The 18,967-nt window shown below is 38.3% G+C and overlaps 2 protein-coding genes and 1 pseudogene across 2 annotated transcripts; 2 read left to right on the top strand and 1 right to left on the bottom strand.

The window, feature by feature from the left end:
- Positions 1–1,478: 1,478 nt before the first annotated feature.
- Positions 1,479–3,579, bottom strand: LOC141826065 (uncharacterized). Its single transcript, XM_074713319.1, has 6 exons — positions 3,126–3,579; positions 2,942–3,018; positions 2,789–2,843; positions 2,450–2,684; positions 1,994–2,357; positions 1,479–1,841 (listed from the first exon to the last, which is right to left on the bottom strand). The coding sequence occupies exons 1-6, from the start codon at positions 3,577–3,579 to the stop codon at positions 1,479–1,481; spliced, it is 1,548 nt and encodes a 515-aa protein (XP_074569420.1).
- Positions 3,580–11,208: 7,629 nt separating this feature from the next.
- Positions 11,209–15,590, top strand: LOC141826737 (shaggy-related protein kinase eta-like; annotated as a pseudogene).
- A 565-nt stretch (positions 15,591–16,155) lies between these two features.
- LOC141827141 (pentatricopeptide repeat-containing protein At5g16860-like) lies at positions 16,156–18,380 on the top strand. The gene has a single exon (XM_074714396.1). The coding sequence runs from the start codon at positions 16,156–16,158 to the stop codon at positions 18,337–18,339; it is 2,184 nt and encodes a 727-aa protein (XP_074570497.1). The 3' UTR covers positions 18,340–18,380.
- Positions 18,381–18,967: the final 587 nt, after the last annotated feature.

Raw genomic sequence — 18,967 nt, 5'->3', positions numbered from 1 at the left:
ATCTTATATTATATACAGGCTGATTAGTCTACGCCTTTGGGGCTATTTATCTTCTTGGGGCTATTTATCTTCTCGGGGCTATTTACGACTAATCTTCTATAATATAAGTTGTAAGTACGTTTTATAGTTAGGAAAGAGAACTACTTACTAGATTTTTGGGGTGTGCAGCACTTGTTAGTGCATTTTATCTAAACATCTTGCTGGACCCAACTCCCCGGTTCAACCGTTAGATAGGAGTTATAACACGGGGGAGAAAGTAGCTTTTCGAATAGTGACTCCGTTCGCGAGAACTTCAGTGGCCGACCCACTACTCTACTAAGATCAGGCTCAGAGGATCGATCGAATGAAAGGGACTAGTATAGAAAGTGCTCGACTGCCCCAAAAACCAAGTAAGTAATTATGTCAATGGTACACCATAGTAGAACCTCTTGCTTACGAGTGGAAGGCTATATGCCATGTTAGACTGACGCTGAGGAGCGAATGAGAATGACACGCGAGAGCGCATGCGAGAGGAGCTCGACTGACGACTAAGGAGGGCCTACTTTAAGGAGGGAGAGACCATAAGGGAGATAGCAGACTAAGATAGGCTAGACCGTCAGGAAAGAGTAAATGGTACACAGTAGCTAGAGAAGCGAATGATCAGTCTTAAAATAGCTCGATAGGAGAATTGAGCTCGCTTTAAAGTTAGGGTCTTTGGGCCAGTAAGGGTCTAGATTAGCTCTTCCATAAGGTCTCTTTCCCACTATAAGGGTAGAGTCAAAGGATATCTTCCTTTCACTACATACGTACATTTGCTGAGAAGCTCATTCTCATTCTCAGTCTTGTCTTTGACGCGCAATACTGATCACAGTCAGAGGGAGGGAATTGAGTTCTAGGCTTCGCACCTATAAGTCACACTTCTGTCCCTTCATTCTTATTTAAACTGAAAACTCCCTAGCTAAATCTATAATCACCTTTACAATTAACTCATTTAATAATTGTTGCGATATATTGCCCGGCCGTATGTAAGCAAGTTTTATTTATTTCTTTCTTTCTATGTAGCTTAATTAACGTATAATTGAGGTGAAGAAGTACTTATCCATATTCCTTTTTCTTCTTTCAAAAAGAAAAACAACTCAAAGAAATCAAATTAATTAATTAAAAACACATTTGCCCAATTAATTAAATTAAAACATATCTCCGATCGACTGCAGGAACAGTACTTAAATTAATTTGATTTGCGATGATATATAACAGTTAGCACATTATAGGATAGGATTAATCCAGGCTTCCTCAGCTCCTATATAACAACCAAATCAAATTAAACCACTAGCTAGCTAGCTAGCTAGTTAATTAAACCCACCCTTTATTCTTCCTTTCCTTTCCTTTCATGCATCAAACTTAATTGTCACACTTATATAGCTTAATGGATAATTAATTAATTAACCTAGCTAGGGGCCTTAATTAAATATTTGAGACATGCAAGTACTTGAAAGATCTCACTCCGCTGCTTTAATAGACATGGTCAGATCTAAAGTACTCGGCCCCAAACCACCCTTCTTACCTAGCCCTCCTCTCTGCATCATTTCAAGTTTGCTATCTCCGCCTTGATCTTCTTGCAGCATCGAAGACGTAGAGGGCGAAACCGAAAGCGAAAGTGAAAGTGAGAGCACATTACTAGTCTTATTATCAGTTTCTTCACACTTCTTCTTGTCTCCCACTCCACCATCCACATGATGCCCCGCGCTCGGCCTCAAACTTAGTTGCAAGTTGTGATGACTCCACTCCGGGGCTGCACTATTACTCAGCCTCATCTTCTTCTTCGCTTCTTGCTCTCTTCTTGCAAATTCTTGCTTATGTAACTGCACCATAAATTCATTAATTAAGATCATCATATAAACATAAATCCAGATCAATAGAGTCGATCGATCGAGTTACCTAGCTTAATTATATATATATATATATATATATGTAGCTATATATAGTGTCGAATATATATATATGATTAAGTTACCTCAAGTCTAAATAGGTCATCGAACTGATACTTGATGCTACTCTCAGCATGGCTACTGCTTTTGCATTCTAACATAGAACCAGAACTAGTGGAGGCTACTGGTAGCATGCTACTACTGATCCAATTAAAGCTGCCGTTGATCTTGTTCAGATTCCTCTCCATTGTCATTTTTTCTTCTGCTGGCGACTGCTCGACCTCGCTTCTCTGGTTGAGCACATGTGGTGGAGTAGCGAATGCTTTGGCTTCCTTGTTGAAGAATTTGTCATAGAAAGATCCAAACTTTTCGTTAATGCCATGCTCCTTCAAGTATAATCCACCTCGTGTCGGTGTTGGTGTTTGCTGGTTAAATGCCCATCCTTGAAGCCTGTTTGATGAATTGAGATCTTTAAATTGCAGACTAGCTAGAGTTTCAACTTGACTTCAAGAGAGAATTAAAGGCCATTCAGTTGTTCTTACCCTAATTTTCTGGTGCTTAAATCCAGTGAGTGCTGGTAATTTAGTGATGGTTGGAGATTAAGGCTGAAATTAGAGTACTCATGGATCATACTCCTGCTGGGGAAATAGCCGCCGCCGCCGCCGCCGCCGCCATTTTCCATTAATCTGAAGGGTTGGTACGATGCTGCTCTGTGGTATAGCGTCTCATGAAACCTATGATCACCTCTTCTCAGGTGCAAATCCATTGGAGATAAAACTACAATACAATGGAAAACTTAATTTCTCAAAAAGGAGAGAAAATAAAAGCAACATATTTAGTTAATTAGTTAAATCACAGGATTAATTAGGAAATTAATTGACCTGAAGAGATTATTTTCTCTTTCCCGGAATCATCTAGTTTCTTGCTTCTGTACATCTGATTCATGCATAAGAATCGAAATTAAAGTCGCCAAAAACAGAAGGGAAGGGAAAATCAACAAATTAAAGAGAGAATTCGAAGAAATAAATTGTTACCTGCAAATGACTCTTTACATGAGCTATGCTCAACCCTCTCACATTCATCATCTGAAGGACCAACTTTGGAGTGGCTCCTGCAACCCAAAGAAGCCAATTAAGATCAATCTCACAGTAATGTTAATTAACAATAATTATACATGAAATTAGTTCAAGAAAGGTAAATCATATGTGTATAACTTACTGTCTTGGCCACCAAGTCTCTCCACTGCATGAACAAATGAAAGATGGAGGTCGGGAGTCCACCGCAACCTCGGCGTCTTGGATCTGTTGTACTGCCTCACCGAAGGCACTCTCTCGCTGCTCCCCTCGCCATTCGTGTTACCGCTCTCTACTCTCCTCATGCTATTCTCTTCCTCTTCATCTTCCTCGTCGTTGCCATCATCACCGTTGTTGTTGTTGCTGCTGCAACTCCTTTCTCCGACCACCTCCGTGTTGCTCCCCTTATCTTCATCATCATTATCGTCTTCTTGTTCTTCTTCTTCTTCAGCTACATACACGTCCTCATTAAGATCCAGCTTGAGCTCGAGCTCATGCTCATGAAGCAGTCTCCTCTTTCTATTTTGAGTAGATCGCGGAATTTCCTCGGCATGATCTTGATTAAACTCTCCCTCACGATCTCCCCCTCCCCTTTCCATATCTGAATTAACTAACTCTCGGAGAGATCTTCTTCTTAAAATGAATTAGGGTATGGTGATCATTTGCCCTAATTGATGGATGGATGGATGGAGAAATTAAGAAGGAAAGAGAAGAGGAATTGGGGCTACAAATATAATGTTATTTGTATGAAAGAAGGAAGAAGAGATATTGTGGGAAAATTGGATAGAATAATGGCACAGTATGCAAGGAGACATGGGAAAGTATTCCCTACGTTGACTGTTTTCTTTCTACTACAATTGTTTTCTCTATCGTGTAGGGACAAAAAAGAAATGGGGAATATTATACACCGTGAGTCTCTATGGATGGAGCATTACTGGAGGAGGAGACAAGAGATGGCTTGGTATTTTATATAACTTGCTAGCTAGCCAACCAATACCGAATGACTCAAACTAGCTAGCTAGTTAAATTGATCCAACTGTTAGTATTATATATATTGATCCAAACTTTTAAACTAATTAAATGATATATATATATGGGCCGGTTTAATTTACAAAAAATACAAAATTTTAGCTTGTGTACCTTTGTTATTAACCTTTCTTAATAACAATTATAAGGTTTTCTCCCATGACTACTAGAGATTTTAGCTAGGATATATACACACACACACAATATATATGCGTAAATTGTTTTAAGGAAAAAAATTGTACGTGTGAAGACGTCTTCAACACATTGGCTAGGAATGTACCATCCACATGATTGATATAAAATGATAATATATGCCTATATTGTCAGTGGTCAGTGTTGTTAAACCAAATCCTGATAAGACTTAATCAACTTGTGTACTTTTGGAAAATATAGTATGCATTAGGTACTTATGGGTGGTTTTTAATCTCTTAGTGTCGCCTCTTTAACCCAAAAATGAGCATGGCCGATCCATCACACTTTTGTCAAAATTTCAGTTGAAATTCAAAAAAGATATTGCAATTTTTAATTTGATATGAAATGAATTGCTAAATCCTAACCTAATCAATTATATTATTAATCAGTTTGTTTATAGAAAATGAAAATTAAGCATGCTTCGTTTAAATTAAGTCGGGTTTAATTTAATTTGTGCAAACATATATATGCAGAGATGACCACATAAATTATTACTGATAGTTTAATTTGTTTAACTTGTGAATGGCATAATTCACTCAAATGCTTTTCGCGAAGCATGATCCACAAAATTCGCACTTACACTGCATTAAAATAAGATTGTTCGTGAATCTTGAACCCTCATGCATGCCCTAACAATACAGAGTTGCACCAGTAGCTGGTTATCACATGCATGGCTGCAGATCATATACAGATTCACACTGCAGTATATATCCACGAGTATATATATAGTTTCTTCTTGATATATAATTTATATATAGTTGATTAATAATATTTGCACGAGCAGTGGCATAAATTAAATTAAAGATGGAGAGGAGAGGAGAGGAGATGAGAGGAGGGGGGAGATGTAAGTAAAGGCTCTTCTTCCAACCACTTAAAGGTAAAAAAGAGGAGGAGAGTGTCACGGGCCATGTAATTGGCATCTTAATTAGGGTTTCAACAGCGTGCATGAGAGTATCAGCTATAGCTCATGCTTTGGCACATCAGATCAGGCTGGAAAAATTCCATGTGAGCCTTTGGCTCCTTTCTTTAAATTTGGTGACAGCTAATTAGGTTGTGGTGCTGCAGGCAGGAATATATATATATATATATATATTGCTATTATATATGTATAATTATACATTTACATATATATTAAAATGAAATGAAATAATTAAAGTGCGTGCATGGGCCATGCATCCGTGATTTGCCTGCTCACTTAGTTGACCTCGGTTTGTCCCTACACCTAAAACTAAAGAGCTAAAGGACATACGTGGGATAAAATTTATTCTGCCTTGGCGTCACCTTCTGCTTGCAAATTTGTTGTTTTATGTGGATGAGGAACTTGCTTTGACATTCCACGAGGATTTAATTTCTGTATTTTCTCTTTCAAAATAATTAAGTCGACATCAATGCATGCCTAATCCAGCCCTTATATGTAGCTATGCCTACTAGGCAGTAATATTATTATTATCATTATTATTACATGTTGAGAATTAATTAAATAGTTAATCTTGCTGCAGTATATATATACATATATATATATATATATATATGTAATATCTAATTAAGTTGAAAGGGCAAGATTTAGTTTAACTGCAATATATGACGATGGTTTAATTATATTTCTTGTTCAATTAAGTCAGGGTGTTCCATGCTAGTTAGACCTAGACCTATGCTTTTTAATATATATATGTCTTGTGAATATAATTAATAATAGAACATGTATAATTAACGTATCATGTATATGGAATAATTTTAAAAAATAAAATTTGAAAAAATAGTTGAGGCATTAATTAAGGTGGGAACAAAACTTTAATTTGATCAGCTTCATGAGATTCATGCGTTAGGATAGAAAGTGATCCATCCACCCGTGCCATTTGATACCGACTTGATCAGCTAATTGATAGTTCTTGTTAATTTTGACTTTGTCATAGAAAGGTTGCCGAATAACACTATCATTTTTTGTGTGTCTAAAGCAACACTATATTTTGTTCAATAGAAATTGGCTCATGTTGTGTGTTGAAATTAATATTCCATGTGATATTAGCAATTAAAGGCTATATTTATTCTTTCCAAAAAGATTGTTTGGACATTTTACATGACAAGTGAATGGCAACATTTTAAAGTATCATCACTTTGGTCAATTTAATTATTTAAGGAAAAAATGAATTACTTGCCTCCTAACGACTTGAATAGATATCATGCACGCCTATCTCGATATTTGGATCATCAATACCATCAAGTTATTGAAATTATAATTAAACTTTTATCAGTGCTCTCACGAAAGTTGAGTAAGTACACAACATTAAACCAACATGGTATTTTCCACGTAATTTAATTAATATGAAAGTTCACTTTTGTCCCATATATTTTGTGTATTTACAAAGCAATCGAGTTTCCAATTCGATTTCAGTATTTGAATTATGTGTTTTCTTAAAGTTCTAATTATGATTTAATCAAGTATTAATATGTTTCATATATATGTGGATGTGGTCCTTCATATATATATATATATATATGAATTAATTGATGTTAGAGAATATTGATGAAATTAATTAAGCTCATAAAATGAGACAATGACAGGATTAAATTTAATTGAATGAGTGGCCATATATAAGTTTATTGTGGAGTTAGGAGGGAAATTAATTAAACAAACAAGAGAGAATACTTGGGAGAAGATGCCGAGAAATTAAAAAAGGAAAACAAGGGAATGGTTGGGAAGACAAAAGAATTAAGGGAAGGTTTGTCCCTAATTAAACCTCTCATTAATTATAATTCCCTTGGATATTAATTAATTTGTTTTCTTTAGCGTTTTCCCCAATCCTCCAAATATTTACTTTCTGCATGCCATGCCACCTTTCTCGATTAACTGAGTATATTATACAAAGGCGGGCACAGCCTCTGGGAGAAGCAGATCATAAATTATTTCCTTTTTTTAAAAATTTATTTGTTTTTATTAATTAAATTATGATTTATTTGTACTGGGAAATAGAGCCCTTTTATTAATATATGGATATAGGACAAGTTAAATAGGGACTTGTTACTTGCATGATGAGGCATAGGATGAGGTGAGCATTGGCTTTGTTTTATGATAAATATTTAATTATTTGTTATGATTTTTTGGGTGGAGAACAGTCGATCCACCTTCGCCAACTTAATTTAGTAGTAGAGAACATTTTGGTTTTGTCCATTATTTTTTGACATATATATATATGCTATGCATTTTTCGAGGATTAAATAAAAGTTTGTGGTACAAATAAAATAAAATGCCTATTTAAAATGCCTATGGGCGATCGGTAGATCCATCAAAGTTTAAATGGTACAATAGCCCTTAATTAGATAAGTAAATAATTAATTTAAACAAAATAATTAGTTGTGTATCCTGATAATTAGTCACAAATATGCAATGGAAATATGATCATATTTGCACGAAAGTCAAAATGATGACATAATCATTTGTTGAATTAATTAATTAATATAACAAAAAGTGGGCAAATTATAGAAGTTAAGAAAGTACTAATTGCGTCAAGAATTAATTAATTAATACAACAAGAAGTGGGCAAATTATAGAAGTTAAGAAAGTACTAATTGCGTCAAGTATTACAGTAATTCACTGTTCATCGTTTATATTAATATCATATATATGGAAGAGGCTAGGATCTTAACAGTTTGAGTGATCATATTTGTTATTATTTAGTTAAACCACCATTCACACAATACATACATTAATTTCTCTAGGTATACGTATTGACACTTTGGTCTAAACAATGGAAATTGGTTACAAAGAATGGCCAATTTGCAATTGACTTAATTAGAAGGTCCTTGTGAAAATATATAGTAAATTATTGATCAGATCTAGTAGGATATGATTTTTCTCAGTTCACTCTCTCTCTCTGCAACTTCAGCTTTTGCTTTTTATGAAAACATACATATACACAGTACACTCCGAATGTTAATTATACGATCGAGCGAGGCAAATTAGTTTTTTTTTTTCCTTTTTTAATTTTCAAAACTTTTTCCTCTTGAAATTAATTAAAGTCATTCCTTCCTTGAGAATATAGTTCAAGACGACAGAACCTGCAGAGATAAAGGGAAAAAAACATGTGTACAGTACTGCAAAAAGATCAGGAAAGCCTTCACTTGCATGTATTATATATATAAATTCTTCAAATTTCATTTTTGTTATTTAAATCGGTGGGTTTATTTCCTTCCTGCTACAACAGAGCAATTGCAGGTCTGGTAGTTTCTAAGCATCCAGTGTGACTCTGTCGTCTTCTCTACTCGTCACGTGCCTCTGCTCGATCGTTTGTACTCGAATGCTAGCTGATGCCTACGACTGCAACTCTCATGCCGTGGCTGAAGAACCGCCGCAAACTCAGGCACCTTCCTGGAGACCGCCACCACCACGTCGCATTTCAATTCTCATCATGAATCTGCGTGCAATACTTCTCCCCACTCCACAGTACGATTCCCCATCCCAATATATGCCAGGACTCCCTCCCTTTTAATTTAATTAATTGCGCGAAACACACAGGAAGCTGCTCGGTTTTCTTCGAGTTTCTCCAAAAATGCTTTGCTACCTAGCTCTGTAAGTTTAGTTTGCTCTCTAGTTAGCCACATGAACGATGTGAAAGGGCAACCTTTTGCTCATCTGAATCAGCCATTTCAATCTCATCCAGTCCGTTCCAGTATGGGTCAAGTGACATGCGAATTAGAATTATTCAGTAGTAGTAATAGTAGTAGCATGCACACAGTGTGTTTGACAACTAGCTAGCTAGAGAAAGAGGGTCGTTATTCACTAGTTAGCGAACTTTGGGCCGAAGCTGGTGAGTAAAATGGCAAACGCCTGGAAGGCTAGCTGACGATGGCTTTCTGTGGTCCATCGTGAAAATGTCGCTGCCCCTACTTTCCCAAACTGTAGCAGCAGTACTGTCTCATCTTCGCCGACGCCCAAAGCTTGGTGGGTATCTTTAATTAAGTTGCCACCAGCTGGAAGTCCTTTACGGAGGCAACGGTGAAGTTGAGGCACAAACACTGCAGGTGCTGCTCATGCCGACTCGGTGCCTTGTTTTATAGAACCACTGAATCTGATTCCGCATCGCAAACTCTGGAAATCTTACGAGGAGTGTGAACAGCATTCTTCTGGGTCCTTTTGCTAGCTAGCTTTTAGAAGATTGAATCTGTAATTTGCCCAGCCGATCTCCAAGTTTCCTTGCAAGCAAAACGGCGGCCCTATAGCTAGGTGGATTGACAACTTTGGAACAGGAGGTCAACCCTGATAACTTTGCAGTTATTTGAGAATACGAGTATGCGCTATTGACAAAGTTTTTTTTTTTTTTTTCCAAACTTAACATTAAAGAAGTAGTCAAACTCAACAAATTAATCAGTTTTGTCCCAAGGCACATAAAGAACATCTTAGCAATTAATGATTTCGCTTGAAAAATATATATGCACCATTTAGTATCAACTTAACATCAGAGAAGAATTGAACAATTAATCAATTTTGTTTAAAAGAACATCTTAGCTAGCAGCTATGATGCACAGATGGCTGTGAATCTATTGGTTTAATTTGTGGAACTTTACATTTTAGGGATATGCAAGGAAAACAATATTAAGTACTAACTAATTACAGACATCAATTTACCAACATTCATTACTTCCTTGGGACAGATCATCAGCTCTTCAAGGGTGATATGGTGATGTACTCTATATGAACACCATGTTAAACCTTTGAACAGCCAAAAGAAAAGAAACTTCCCCAATAATTAATTAATGCTGTAATACATTAATAAATTTTTATCCATCAACTAAAAAGTTAATTGTAGTCTCTTCGTATCCTTACACCTCTGTACCAGCTATCGTCAAAGTGGAAAATATATCATTTTGTGGTGCAAACAATTGAATAAAAAGACATGATCACTTGTTGGATCACGACCCACAGCTCTAAAAATTTCAGAGTGAATCATTGGATGGGTACTCATAATTTATACTGCCTTTTGAAGGGAAGGGAAGAGACTCCGACCATTGTGTTTAACCTCACTGCAAATTCTAACATATATATTCCAATCAACCTTTTACTCCATTAAGCTCCATTGTATCATTGTACAGTCTCATCTTTCATTATGCTATAATAGAACTTAAATAAATTAACCTCTAAACAGCTAGCTCCTGCAAGTTTCATTTGATCTAATCTAGCTAGCTCGATTAAACTTCGTCTAACTTGACTATCGTAAAAAAATTAGGATGCTGAGCTAGAATGCAATTGGTTTTTTCATTTTGGTGCCGTCAGAAAGGATTGAGATAACTTCTGTACGTACGAGTGTATTATACGTACTCGATCTCACATTTGAATATAGAAATAAATTTGCAGATTTCTTATATAATATCAGGGGCACATTCGAATAGTTAGTTACTGATAAAGCTCAAAATGTTTCAACCATTTGCAAGCCCGTTTTGGCCCTTCAGTGGTGGATTGCTATACGTAGTGGGAAATGGGAATTCCAGGAAAAGACAAGCTAAGGGGCCAGCGGAGGAAAAACACAAAATCACTACCAACAACAATTTGCTACCGTGTGGCTCCAGCTTTGACTTTTTCCATCACCATTACGGCATCAATGAACATCCTCTCCTTGTATATCCACCCTACGATTGTCATCGTACAGTCACAATCTTATCGTCTACAAAACCGAATCGGTGTCGTTACCGAACAAGGTCCCACGTGGATCGTCGTTGTTTTATTGCGTTAGCAGCCAATCAACGTCGCTGTGGGAGTTACATGTCGCCACGTGTACTCTGTTCGTGTTTTCTTTAATATGTGTCAGGGGAAGTTTCCCCAACTGAATTTACCCAGTGGTTCCCAGTGGGGTCCAGTAAGGGGAATCGCGAGAATGTAGATTTCGTGGTGAATTGCTTGGGACGCCAAACTTTTAATGGTTAAAGGAAGAATATAATTTTTTAAAATTTCGTTGGATTTTTCCGTATTTTTATATTTATTTGGGAAGGGGATCTCCGTGATGCAGCCGTGGAGAAGCGGAAGCAAGGAGAAAAGAGGTCCCGTCGGCTGTTCAAATGGCCTCATTGCCGGCGGGACCACACCAGCCGCCGGATCACGAGGCGGAGATGACGGATTCCTCCCGCGCCGAGATGATGGACGCAGACAAGGTAATTTATTAGCTCGCCCATCTTTTCCCTTTCCTGTTTTTAGGTGTGCGTTTGAAAATTTTTTTCTAGTAATTTGGGTGGATCGTGACTCATTCAAATGCCGGTTGAAAGATTTCATGCCTCACTTTCTTCCCTAATCGGGCTGTGGTTTCGTTTTCTTTTGTTGATTTAATAGTGATCTGTTACTGTTCGAGTCTTTTTTATTAATATTTCCTTATTCTCTATAAAATGCTCCTTTTTTTCGTTGTTCCGAAGCTCTTGAACTGGTCGTAATTTGTTGCATTTTGGAAAGGCAGATCTTTACGAAGCTGCTGTTTCCTTCAGCGCTCCAGTGCTTGATTTTTCGCACAGTTTACTTTTGGACATTGTTCTGCATGGATTTACTGACACTATTGTTTTGTTTGAATGAATTTTCTTTTTCGTCTGTAACGGTTTGCCAAAGCCCCTAATGTTACTACTTTTGCAATTTTTGTTTATTAGTTGATGTGGTGCTTCCATGGTTTTCCGTCTACTATATTTCTTGCTTGTTTGTCATTCCTAAAGCCTTTAAGGTGGTGTTTTTGAGTGGCATTGCAGCAGGAACTAGCTTCAGTAATTGAGGGAAATGAGGCAGTCACTGGACACATTATATCGACCACAGTTGGAGGAAATAATGGCGAGCCGAAGCAGGCAAGTTATCGAACACCCATGTGTCAAATAGAGGTTATTCGCTTAGAATCTTGACTTGTTACTTTATTGTCTCTGGTTTAGACCGTCAGCTACATGGCAGAACGTGTAGTGGGCAGTGGATCATTTGGTATTGTCTTTCAGGTGTGGCCGGGATCTTAGTCTACACGCATAATGCATTTTAGGTTTCCAGTTTTATTCGTCTAATTACTTGTGACCAGGCTAAATGCTTGGAGACTGGGGAGACTGTCGCTATAAAGAAGGTTTTGCAGGATAGAAGATACAAAAATCGTGAGCTTCAATTAATGCGTTCGATGGATCATCCCAATGTGATATCACTCAGGCACTGTTTCTTCTCCACAACGAACAAGGATGAACTGTTCCTTAACCTGGTCATGGAGTTTGTACCAGAAACAATATTCCGTGTCTTAAAGCATTATAGCAACGTGAACCAGAGGATGCCACTCATCTATGTAAAGCTTTACATGTATCAGGTTTGTTTGACATATTTCTTTCTAGTGCTCCTGTTAACTTGGAATACTACCCAAGTGATGACCTGGATTTTCTGCACAGATATTTAGAGGGCTGGCGTATATCCATAATATTTTGAGAATTTGTCATCGAGATCTGAAGCCTCAAAATCTTCTGGTATGTTTTTTTAATGTTCTCATAGCCTTAAATACTTTGTTTTAAGCTTTTCACTTTTTGTTTCTTACATACTTTGAATTATGCAGGTTGATCCTCTTACTCATCAAGTGAAGCTTTGTGACTTTGGAAGTGCCAAAGTTTTGGTATATTAATAGTTCAGAGTGCCACTTCTCTTTTTATCTTTATTATTAGCAATAACTTGACCAGCAAACTATGATATTAACAAACAATTAGGGAATTGGAAGATGATGATAACGTTATGCATATACACACACATATATACACTTAGTTGTATCACAAGTTTTCTCACGGAGGCAATTTATTAGCTCTTGTAAATTTCATTCAAGATACCCAGCTGATAATTACCACCCGAAAGAAATCTTCATTCCTTTTTTAGTTAATTTATCAAATTAAAGACTCAAGTTTGTTGGAATTTTCTAAACACAGCAAGTTTATTCAATATTTCTATCTGCATTTATTGACTGTTTGGCACTTTCAAAACCTATAATTGTAGTTAAATCTGAAGCCTCATTTTCCAAAATGTTGACATGACACCATAATCTAATCTGGCTTTTGAAATTGTGTGCCTTTTGAGGAGGTTTTTAAGATCTACATGAGTTTATTATTATTATTGATATAGACAACTATTTGAGCTACCTCATTCAGGGCTGTTAAATTAATAGGCCAATGTTATAAGGAATAGATGTTCATATGATAACATGTCTGATTTGAGATAACAGCATTGCCCAGTTGACTCTTCAGACCATGTATTAACAGAACAAGGCCAGTTGCTATTCAATTAATGGATAAATTGTGTTACAAAGTGAGTTATATGAACAAACGTGATGATAAATGAATCTATTCTAAACAGATTACATCATAATCTATAACTTGTGTTGCTTTCCCTGAAGAGGAATTGAAATTTAGTTGATAATTTCAATAGAACTTTCATCTTTAGTTATTCTCCTTCAGTAGATTTAACATGACAGCATGATCATTTGTTAGAGGTTTCATACTTTCCACTTGCTATTCCTCCATGTGTGTGTACTACTCATCCAATGAATAGTGGTTTCTGCATTCCAAAAACAGATCAAGGGTGAGCCGAACATATCTTATATTTGTTCACGCTATTATCGCGCACCAGAGCTCATATTTGGCGCTGTAGAATACACAACATCAATTGATATTTGGTCAGCAGGTTGTGTTCTTGCTGAATTACTTCTTGGTCAGGTAATTATCATATGTGTGCTTCGAGAAATCAACTTCTTCTCATAATATCTTCAATAGAATGTGTGTGTGTGTGTGTGTGTATGAGGCTTTAATCTTTTGCTTTCTTACCATATTACTATCATAAGCCACTGTTTCCGGGAGAGAGTGCTGTTGATCAGCTCGTTGAGATAATCAAGGTAATAAATCAGTTAAGCTTCTCAGTTAATCTGTTATTATTTGTTTGCAATGTTAGTGTTTGATATAAACTTGTAGGTTCTTGGTACTCCTACTCGAGAGGAAATACGATGCATGAATCCCAACTACACAGAGTTTAGATTTCCACAGATAAAGACCCATCCTTGGCACAAGGTGAACATCATTTTGATAAAATATCAGTAAAGCATATGTCTTCAGTCATTTACAATTTTGTTGACGTCTAGAACCATAGACAATGGATGAACATATTGATTGCTAATCCAATCCATCAGATGAAGGAATGAACTAGTCTAAATTATTCCTTTCTTAGTTACTTTGTGATCTATTGTGTTGCTATTTCAGTTATATTTGGATGAAAGAAGATACCTAAGTTGGTTTGTCATTAATATCTCAAGGAAATGGGGCAAAAACGAAGGACTATAATTTGGGGAAAAGTTATGGAATTTATTTCATTATTCTGCTACATAGATTTTGTTTGTGATACCTGATAAATAGTAATCTTTGAAATTATTTTGCTTTTCAAATTGAATATATGATTCCAACACTAGACATTTGACAATCCATTATAACAATTTTGCAGGTTTTTCACAAACGAATGCCTCCAGAAGCAATAGATCTTGCATCACGTCTCCTTCAGTATTCACCAAATCTTCGCTGCACTGCTGTGAGATTTCTTTTCTGTTTTTGGTTTCCGCCAGCAGAATACTGCTCTTCTGTTACATAAGAAAATTATCACACTAAATTTAAGCATTCTAAGTTTTAAAGCAAGCTTTGATCATTTTTCATTGATGTCATAGGATTTAATTTCCATGTCAAGAGAAAACACAATTATTCTCTCTCTCTCTCACACACACACTATTAAGCAAATTTGCAGATGTTCCTCTTAACGAGTTTAACATAGTCTGCTTTGTGCAGCTTGAGGCATGCATCCATCCCTTCTTTGACGAGCTCCACCAGCCTAATGCACGACTACCTAATGGTCGCCCATTTCCTCCACTTTTCAACTTCAGTAAGCAAGAAGTAGGTTTTCGATAAAAAGAGAAGCTCTGCACTGCTTCCCTGAGGATTTTCTCACATTGCTGCAATGAAAAATAAGCGTCATCATTTGTATGTTTGCAGCTCGTGCGTGCTTCGCCTGAGCTTATCAACAAGCTGGTACGTACCTGAGCCTGCCAGGCGACAGTGTGGGCTTAACGCTGCCCAAGTGGCTGGGGCATAGCCAGGATGACTACAGGTCCAATTTTGTGCTGCTTGGAAGAGAAGAGAAAATCAATCTTCATCCATTTCTCTGTTGCTAATTTTGCATCAAGTGGCCATAAATTTTCATGAGAACTCACCCACTTAAGCAAGTCTGAATCTGCTATTTCATATTCTATTCCATGCATGTTTCCTTTGATCTCTTCTCTTGGTCTATTAGTCAGGGCCACTCCATTTTTTCTTGTAAAGTCTGTGTTTGATCTTTCCATGCATTGAATCAATCTATCACGAAGACACCCGCTTTAATTATTGAAAACGCAACTAGTAGATTTTTATAATAGATTGTAGAAGTAAGTATCAGTTGAATTGAGTTATCTCGGACATTAATTTGGAATTGTAGCCAAAATGAGTATAAGAAAGTTGAATTCTGCCTGATCGGTAGCGGGATGATTGAGCTCATCCAATCCGAGTCTAATACAATTCAGAACGAATTGAAGGTAGTCGGTCGGTCGGTCAGTCCTCCGACTCACTTCCTTTGAGATGGCTAGCTGGACCTAAAGCAGTTCTGATTGTGGTTGGAGTGAGGTTTGTAGATTCGAAAATATTCATCAACTTTAGAAATAAGTTGTGCATTGATTTTAACTGCAAATCAATATTTGTGTAATATATATATATATATATATATATATTGTTTTTTATTTAATAGGTAATGCTGTAATTATATACTGTTTTTTATTTAATAGGTACTGCTGTAATTTTTCTGTTTATCATAAGTTTTGCAAACATAAATTTACAATGGCAAATATGCAATAACATTTATGCAGATGAATGCATGGAACTGCTTCTGCTAACTGCAACTATTCGTTTCGTGCGTGCGTGCTATGAGACCTTGCCTCTCCGAAGCCTTGCGCTCTGTAAAATATCACTACGCCCACTTGCTCGACCTATGCATCCTCCACAAGAACCCAGCTCCCGCCGCACGAGTCCACTCCAAGATCATTGTCGCCGGCCTCGACTGCGACTCCTTCCTCTGTGTCAAGCTCATCGCCTTCTACTCCATCTCCGGCCAACTCCACAAGGCCGATGCTGTCTTCAGCCGCGCTCCTCACCGTGACGCCTTCGTACTCAACTCCATGATCAGAGCGTACTCCTCCCACGGCCTGCACCGGGAAGCCATCGACCTCTTCCATCGGAAGAGGCATGACGGCGTGCGGCCGGATTCCTACACCTTCTCCTGCGCCGTCAAGGCCTGCGCCTCGATTTCCGATCTCGAACGAGGGAAGGAACTGCACGGCCTTGCCTCCGAGAGAGGCCTCCACTCCGATGTGTTTGTGGCCAACTCGCTGATGTGCATGTACGCGAGATGCGGGAGGATGGAGGAAGCGCTCGAGGTGTTCGAAGGGATGCCGCAACAGGACACCGTATCGTGGACCTCGATCATTTCGGCCTACGCGATCAACGGTCACAAGGGAGAAGCTGTGGAGAAGATGAGGCAGATGATCGAAAGCGGATTAAAGCTGGACCAAGTCACCGTCCTTGCAATCCTTTCGATGGCCACCGATGCGACTGTCGTTCGAGAAGTACATGGCTACGTCTTGAGAAGTGGGTTTGAGCTGACGCCGATGCTGCAGAATTCGCTTATATCAGCTTATGGCAAGTGCGGTAGGGTAGAGGAAGCACGGAAGGTGTTCGAGAGATGTTCCCAAGTTAATAGAGTCACTTGGAACTCCTTGATCTGCGGTTATGCTCAGAATGGGCTTTTCCAAGAAAGCATGCAGCTTCTCAGGAAGATGAAGTATTCTGGATGCGATCTTGACGTCATAACTTACAGTGGCATGGTGTCTTCCTTTTCTCAGAATGATCTCTTCGATGAGGCAATGGAGGTCTTCGAGGAATTAGTGAATGCGGGGTTGAAGCCAGATGTTGTAGCTATTGCAAGTGTATTACCGGCCATTTCAGGTTTGCAGCTCTCTGCTTGCTGCAAGGAAATTCATGCTTACTCTTTCAGACAGTGCTTGGAGTCCGATCGCCGAATCCGAAATGCTTTGGTATCAGTTTATAGCAAATTTGGACTTGTGCAATGTGCTGAACTAGTTTTCAGGGTCATCCCAGATCCAGATGTGATATCCTGGAGTTCAATGATCATGGGTTATGCTCAAAACCATTATTTTGTGGAAGCTTTGGATACATTTCGGCAGATGATGATGGCAGGAACAAAGCCGAACCCCCTTACAGTCACCAGTGTTCTTTCAGCTTGTGCGGGTGTTGCCTGGTTGAGGCAAGGGAAAGAGATGCATTCATGGGCAGTGAAGAACTCCGTCGACGATCAGTCATTTGTCGGAAGTGCTCTCGTGGACATGTATGCCAAGTGTGGAAGGTTGAACGACTCGAGAAAGGTGTTTGACTTAATGATAGAAGACAAGAGTTTGGTCACTTACAATGCGATGATCGGTGGTTATGCTGTGCACGGATTGGCAGAGGATGCGCTTGAGGTTTTTTGCATGGTGGACGAGCCCGATCAAGTGAGCTTCATTGCAGCATTGTCAGCGTGTAGCCATGGAGGAAAAGTCAAAGAAGGGATCAAATTATTTCACAGCATGAAGGATATGGAAGTGAGACCTAGAGAGGGGCACTACGCTTTGATGGTGGACTTATTGGCACGGGCAGGAAGATTGCAAGACGCTCTCGATCTCATAGCAACAATGCCGATGAAACCAAACTTGGAAGTTTGGGGAGCACTGCTTGGAGCATGCAAGATACACTCTAACTTGGAGATGGGCATCTACACTGCGAATCAGATCATCGAGTCAGGGAGTGGGAATTCGGGGTACTATGTATTGCTTTCGAACATATTGGCGAATTTTGGGAGGTGGAAAGAGGTGGAGAAGATCCGGGAGGCGATGACAGGTAAAGAAGTGAAGAAGGGTGCAGGGTGCAGTTGGATAGAGGTGAACAAGAATGTGCATTCATTTGTTGCAAAGGATAGAGCGCAACATCCGGAGTGGGAGAACATGTTCATGATGCTAAATGCGTTGAATGAACATATGAGAGGAATGAGTTGCTAGCTTATCTTTCACCCAATTTGTGGGGGGTGTGTGACTACGAAGATACAATAGTATTACAATTGGTTAATCTATGAAGAGAGCATGTTCTGATTTGTCTGCATTTTTTTATTTGACTGCAAGACAAGGAAAAGATTGATCTATCAAATCGAGCTCCACCTAAACCATTGAGTTTTGCTTGCTTGATATGTGCCTGCTCTATTGGATCAAGCATAGTCTCAATTATCAGATGGTCTCAAATTTCATCTACTTTGCTTTGAGGAAGCTTGCGAGAAGGTGTTGGGAACTCTGACTCAAAGCAGCTTTCCTGGATCAAGTGAAAGTGCAACTCAATTCATGAAATAGCCGGCCGGGACGCCTGCCTGACTAGAGGAGTGTTGGAGGGCTACCACCAACCAAGGGGTGAAGGGAGCTACCGGAGGGTTGCAGGGCGTGATGGAGGGGCAATGCAGATGACTCAAATGGGAAGGTAAAAAACAGTCTCCTCATTTCAAGCAAGTTTTGAGTCTTTTTTCCTAAGATGATTATATTTTTTTTAGTGACAGTAACTTCTTTATCTTGCCAAACACTACGAACTAACTGGAAAGAAAATATGTTTCACAAAATAAATGGAACTTAATCACTACTGAAG

Source organism: Curcuma longa, chromosome 4 (assembly GCF_044706935.1).
Source record: "Curcuma longa cultivar G26 ecotype Majalengka, Jawa Barat chromosome 4, ITB_CL_G26_1.1, whole genome shotgun sequence".
NCBI classification, from domain to species: Eukaryota; Viridiplantae; Streptophyta; class Magnoliopsida; order Zingiberales; family Zingiberaceae; genus Curcuma; species Curcuma longa.
This window is presented reverse-complemented; position numbering and strand designations above follow the sequence as displayed.